At 36.3% G+C, this 7,200-nt stretch overlaps 1 protein-coding gene across 1 annotated transcript in view; it reads right to left on the bottom strand.

The window, feature by feature from the left end:
* Window positions 1–1,345: 1,345 nt before the first annotated feature.
* Window positions 1,346–7,200, bottom strand: part of MMUT (methylmalonyl-CoA mutase) — a 33,525-nt gene continuing 27,670 nt past the window's right edge. The window contains exons 12-13 of the mRNA XM_045843417.1: window positions 6,654–6,821; window positions 1,346–1,977 (exon numbers count right to left, since the gene is read on the bottom strand). Of these exons, the coding sequence (XP_045699373.1) occupies window positions 1,849–1,977; window positions 6,654–6,821 (297 nt within the window). The 3' untranslated portion in view covers window positions 1,346–1,848. The remainder of the gene's footprint in view (window positions 1,978–6,653; window positions 6,822–7,200) is intronic.

Below are 7,200 nucleotides of genomic sequence, written 5' to 3'. Positions count from 1 at the left end.
TTTTTCTCTTCGCCAACTGAATCTCCACACCCACTGAACACTAATTCCTCCTTCCTTCCTCTCCCCAGGCCATGGCAGCCACCATCCTACTTTCTGTCTCTATAAATATGACTATTCTAGGTACCGTGTGTAACTGAAATCTTATTTGTCCTTTTGTGACTGGCTTATTTCACTTGAATGTCTTCAAGGTTCATCTTTGATGTTGTTGCATGTGCCAAATAAGGAAGAATTTCCTTCTTTAGTAAGACTGAACAGTATTCATATTGTAAGTATATACATTTTATTTATCCATTCATCTGTCAATAGACCCTATGCTGCTGTGGAAATAGATGTATAAATATCTGTTTGAGTTCAATTCTTTTGGATATATACCCCGAAGTAGAACTGCCAGGCCATTTGGTATTTTTTTTTTAATCTTATCATTTTCCACAGCAGCAGCAGCATTGTACATTCTTACCAGCAATGTACAAGGGCTCTGTGGTGGGTCATTTCATGTGTCAACCTGAGTGGTCACAGGGTATCTACATTAAATACCATTTCTGGGTGTGCCCATTAGGGTGTTTCTGGATGCAACTAGCACTTTGAATTAGTGGACTTAGTAAAGCAGATTGCCCATCCCAGTGTGGGCAGGCATGATCCAATCTGCTGAGGACCTGACTAGAACAAAGGCAGAGGAAGGAGGAATTCACCCCCTTTTTTCCAGCCTCACTGGGATTTATACCACAGTCTCCTTTCGTTCTCAGGCCTTCCAACTTAGACTGAACTATATCACTGCCTTTTCCAGGGACATATGCCGTAGCCCTTCTTCACTCCCAGCTTACATTGTCACTCTGGGGGAAGCCATATTCACAACCAAAGCACTTTCAGCTAAGGGGCTATTCAGAAGTGTCCACTCTCCTGGATCTGCAGCCAAGCCCAGCACTAACAAGGTCACACATTCATGCCCATGCAGAAAGTAGAGTTAGACCAGAAAAAGTATCCTGCTGTTTCCCTCCTGTTCCAACCTTTGGGTCCAATTTAATACTCTTACCAAAGTAATCCTGATAGAATTTGGCTGAGAACCATAACCACAACATATTTCTCTACATTAATACCCTCCCTTTATTTTTCCAAGATAGATGTAATTATTTTATTCATATGTGGATGTTACTTTCTGGTGCTCAAGTCAATATAATGCTAAAATGAAAATGGGACTACACAGATTTTTTTAAGGTATAATTTAATTTTTAAAATAAAAAGTAAATACATTTACAAGCAGTATTTCAAAAAAATCATGTTTCTGAAAATAATACCTTTGTCTAGAGTTTCTGGTATTGAGCATGTGTTATTGAGTTTTTGAGGACAATTTTTTTTTTAATTTTAACATGATGACTTTTTATTTCAGTTTTAAAAATACATAAAACAATCTGTCCCTCAAAACATGATGTTGATTTTAGGTTTTCTTATTGATTTTTTAAAATTTTACCATGAAGACTTTTTTTTTAAGATTTTATTTATTTATTTTTAGAGAGGGAAGGGAGGGAGATAGAGAGAGAGAGAGAAACATCAATGTGTGGTTGCTGGGGGTCATGGTCTGCAACCCAGGCATGTACCCTGGCTGGGAATCGAACCTGCGACACTTTGGTTCACAGCCCGCGCTCAATCCACTGAGCTACGCCAGCCAGGGCTCCATGAAGACTTTTTATTCCTGTATTCACTCACTTATAGCATGACAATATCTTGTAAGTCAGGTATTTTAACATAAAGCTTTTATGACAGCATGTAGCAAGTGCTAAATTAAACTGAAAATATCTTCTTTGATCACCACTGAAAGAATATTTAGGAAAAAGCTAAAACAAAAACAGGATGTTACATAGCTTGCTGCTTCTTTTCCAAACACTTCTCAATATCATCAAGTACTTGAACAGCAGCCTTTGGAATTCGAGTCCCAGGACCAAACACATTGGAAACACCAACTTCAAACAGAAATTCATAATCCTGTTGAAAGAATTAGTTTAATTAATAGACACAACACTATTTTTAATTTCAAGAAAATGAAAGAAAAGAACAATACTTGCTTCTCTTTCTTCTTTGCCCCCAGTGCCCCAAACTTTCTCAACTGGTACACTATTGGCATTGGCACTGAAAAATTCTTCCTTGACTGAAATTGCTAAGAGCCACCAGCACCACCCTTACACTCTGAGTCATTAAAAGACAAAACACATTCTGCCCATTTTCCAAACACCCCAGTGTGCTATTCATGGTGAGAGCTATATCCCCCACAGCTTGAGAACATCTGAGCCCTAATCCAAAATTGTCTCTCATCTAAATTCTCCCTATGTATCATTATTTGTGTTAAATTTAGTATCATAGCTTTGAGTTTACAAGGCTATTTACTTTCTCCAAGGTGTTTTATCTACAGCTAGTTAATAGTCGTACTTTGAAGTTGGCTTCATGATGGAGTTAGATTTTTTATAAATGAAGATTAGCTCATTTCTTTTAAATTCCCTGTTGTTGGTGCTGCTGCTTATTAGTTTATTTTAAACATAGTCCAAGTTTGAGTGAAAATATTCCCAGGACACAAATACACGTCCAGGCTTTAGGCTGTTTCAATGTTGGAATATGTATAGCTATGATAGCGAGTTTAGGACATGCTTTAAAGCCCTGATCCTCAATCACTAGGCAGTTACATATGCCAGGACATTCTGGTTTGTGCTTACTGTTGCAGCAGCTTTTTTCTTTTCTCATGAGCTTTTTCTTTTATTGAGGTGTAAGTGACACATAACATTATATCAGTTTCAGGTACATAACATAATGGTATTTGTATATACTGCAAAATGATCACCACAATGTGTCCAGCTAACATCCATCACTACACAGAGTTACAGAATCATGTGTTGAGAACTTTTAAGATTCATTCTCTTCGTAACCTCTTAGTAACAAATATGCAACACAGTATTATTAGCTATAGTTGCCATGCCACACATTATATCTGCATATATAACCACACTTATTCATTTATTTTGACTTATTTATTTTATAACTGGAAGCTTCTTGTACCTTTTGACCCCCTTCACCCATTTCACCCACCGTCCACCTCTGGCAATCACTAGTCTGTTCTTCCACATATAAGTGAGATGACATTGTATTTGTCTTTCTCTGTCTGAGTTACTTCACTTAGCAGAATACCCTCAAGTGTTGTCACAAATAGCAAGATTTCATTCTTTTTATAGCTGAATAATACTCCATTGTATGTACACCATTTTCATGGAGGTGCATGTTTTCATTTTCTTCAGATAAATGCCCAGAAGTGGAATTACTAGATCATATGGTAACCCTATTTTTTTATTATTTTTGAGGAACTTCCATACTGATTCCATAGTGGCTGTACCAATATACATTCCCACCAAAGTGTATAAGAGCTCCCTTTTCTCCACATCCTTGCCGGTGCTTATTATTTCTTGTCTTTTTCACAACAGTCATTCTAACAGGTGTGAGGTGATATCTCATGATTTTGATTTGCATTTAATTGATGATTAGTGATGCTGAGTGTCTTTTCAGGCACCTATTGGCCATTTGCATGTTTTCTTTGGAAATATGTCTATTCAAATACTCTAGCCATTTTTAATCAGACTCTTTGGTTTTTGCAGTGACCTTTTTAATAGCACCCATTTTTATTCTCAAAAGTGATCATATTTGGGTGATAAATTACATCATAATGCTAATTATCCCCCAACTATTTCTTTTCTATTTCTATTATTTCCTTATAATACTCTCGTAATACTATAATTCTGCAATGGCACTTAACGCATCCTATTGAACTTTTCTCCTTCTAGTCTATGAACTTCCAAGGACAGAGATAATGTCCACTCATCTTTACATCCTCAGCATATGGCACATAAGGGAGCTCAAAATATGTCATTGTTCTTGGGCAGGTGCTATAGATTTAAAAGTTCCTAAGAAAAATGGATAAAACATGTAATAACAATTATCTCTAAATTGAGGATGATCAAATTGATATGTTATCTTCTTCTGTTTTTCCTAATAATGCTGCATACCATTTGTTCTGACATCTGAGTTATGGATTTGGGATCGAGGACTCAACTAGGAGAGGCCTGTGAAATGTTGCAACTGGAGAAAGGGTTCTTGGCTTATCTAAGCCTTACATAAGCCTTGTCAAAGGTATTTTCATGAGAGGATAAAATGTTAGAAACAAGGGAATGTGTGTAATGGGTATGCCAGCGTTCTCTGTACTATCTGCATTTTGTACCTCATCCATTAGTTTGAAATTATTTCTAAATAAAAGGTCATTACTGTAAAATGTCCTCCACTGAGCTGGGCCAGGCCTGTCACATAGCCTGCCTAATGATGGAAGTAGGCACCATGGGGCTGCTAACCTTGCCTGAAATACAATACTTGGATGCTGCTGTCATTTAAAGGGTTAGAAGGTCCCGATGGTAGTTACAGATGCTAGTAAGGGCAAACCACATTTATTTAATCAGGCTGCAGAAACTATAAGCTGCACAATGGCAGTGGATGAATCTGTTTGACTATCATATATTAGTGCTATCTAATTTAAAATCTAAGTGTCTTTCAGTCAAATAATATTTTATATATTTACTGCCAACAAATAACAAGAAAAAGGCATGGATGCTGACTACTATAATTATATTATACAGGATATCCATATTAACACTCAAGTGTGTCATCACAGAAAATGGTCCTTAGGTTTCAAACTCATGGGGGAAAAAGCACAGTAAACACCTACAGATGTTCTAAGTGATTCAAATATCCAGAGGGTTAATAAAGTTTGTGTGAAATATATTTCTTGAAAATGGCAGCTTACTCATATAATAGGCCTGTTTTATTCTCAACTCGTATTTCAATTCCATTATTTTGTGCTGCCTAATTATTCTGGTTCTTAAATTTTAATATCATGCCCAAGAGCTTAGATATTATAGTCTCTAAAACTGCAATATAGATAGAAGTATTCCATTGATAGACAGCAATAAAGAATAAAAGCCCTTCATATTCCCAAGTAGTAAACTATATTTATGAAAAAAATAGGCAAGTATGCTAACAAAAGCAATTTTGTTGTTGACTATATCACCTATAAGTACTGTGTTGCCAGAAAGGACAAATAACATGGTTTGTTTACCAGCCCCACATTATTACCAATCTCATAACCTCATACATACGTATTTTCTCATTTCATAAGTATATAAGGTCACGCCCTGGCTGGCGTAGCTCAGTGGATTGAGTGCAGACTGGGAACCAAAGTGTCCCAGGTTTGACTCCCAGCCAGGGTACATGCCTGGGTTGCAGGCCATAACCCCCAGCAACCGCACATTGATGTTTCTCTCTCTCTCTCTGTCTATCTCCCTCCCTTCCCCTCTAAAAATAAACAAATAAAATCTTTAAAAAAAAATAAGTATCATTTTACATTCTGAGTTGTAATGGAGGAAAAAAAAAAAACTGTAAACCTGAACAAAAAAATCACATTTCAATGATAGATTCCTGTTCTAGTGGTGGGGCCTTTGTAGCATTTCTAAGTCACTTACTGCCCTGGCAGGGTAGCTCAGCTGGTTAGAGCACATCCTGATGCGCCAAGGTTGCAGGTTTAATCCTCAGTCAGGGCACATACAGGAATCACCCAATGAATGCAGGGATAGGTGGAACAACAGATCAGTGATTGTCTCTCTCTCTCTCTCTCAAAATCAATAAATAATTTAAAAAATTATAAATCATTTACTTAGAGCAATCTCATAATAGTTCTTCTATCTTAATATTTTTCCCATTCTCAGTAAAAAAAAAAAAAAGAACTTGATAATTAAAAACTGGATTATAAACAGGCCCAATTAATATCTTAACTAATTATTTTACTAATAGGTAAGGTAATATGGAAGGTGTCCCCCACCCCAATAGTAAATTAACTGACATCACTGATTATTACCAAGTATCCAATTCTCCTTTCCTAACCACTCCATATTTTTGTTCAAGAATTCATCTCTTCCCCATTCAGCCAATAATTTTCAGGACAGACTGATTCCATTTATATATGAAATATTATATTTTGGGCTCAAATAAAATTATACCCCAAGCGAATCAGCTTTAGTAAAAACAGGGTTTTATCAGACCATGTTACTGCTACAGCACTGATTTAGGGCTACATTTAGGGATGAGAACATGGAGGAAGTGGACAAGGTAGCTATTCCAAAACAACATAAGCAAACGCTGCTGACTAGCTAACTAAAGGACTCACCTAACTACCAGGACGAAGAGTGCTTACTGTATTTCTGGTTAATATATGCACAGTGTGTTTAGGATTCTTCTCTATTCCAGCTGTGAGATTTTACTACTTTATCCGGTTTACTGAATGTAAAGAAAGTAGATCTCTATTTGGGTTACTAGTTTACAAGGAGATAACTCCTCACAGAAGCTCTCTAAATTGTTAAATTATACATAATGAGTTATACATAGCTGGAATAGAAAACATCATTGCCCACTTTTGGACTTTGTAGAACTTAGTAAAATCACCAGAAAATAATTTAGCTCAAAATCTACAACAAATTTCTCTTCAGGAAAGGTGTACAGTAAATGAAAGAACTACATACAAGCTATTGTTACTCAGGATTCCCATAATAATACTGGGAAAATACAGGAGTTGAAAATACCTGTGGTGGTATCACCCCTCCACACATAACAAGAATATCTGGCCGTCCAAGAGCGGTGAGTTGTTTGATGAGCTCGGGAACAAGGGTTTTGTGACCAGCAGCGAGAGTGCTCACACCCACAGCGTGCACATCTGCGTCCACAGCCTGCTGGGCCACTTCAAGGGGAGTCTAAACAATTAGAAAGTAAAGAGACAAATCATCATTTATTCCAAAAAGTGTTTTAAGTGCTATCTACTTAATCTATATTCCAAGATTTTACCCACTAAAAATGTTGAAATAATATAATTTCATATTTCATCATTCTTAAGTCATAAATACTAACTCAGTCAACTGATGCAACAAATACCAATGCCATAATTACTTCTAGTGCTAGAATTTATCAGATTCAAGTTACACTAAAATATATTATCTCTTCGCTATAACTTTTTAAAAAATATATCTGTTGTCTTCATTATCAATATGCATTGAGTTGCTGTGCAGTACTAAGCAACCTGTTATAGTATCTACAAGGAAGTGAAAAATTAAATATAAAATGCAACGTTAAAAG

This window comes from Phyllostomus hastatus, unplaced genomic scaffold (assembly GCF_019186645.2).
Source record: "Phyllostomus hastatus isolate PE091 unplaced genomic scaffold, TTU_PhHast_1.1 phas_contig_40, whole genome shotgun sequence".
Lineage (NCBI taxonomy): Eukaryota > Metazoa > Chordata > Mammalia > Chiroptera > Phyllostomidae > Phyllostomus > Phyllostomus hastatus.
The sequence above is the reverse complement of the archived record's forward strand: the minus strand, read 5'-3'. Positions and strand labels throughout refer to the sequence as shown.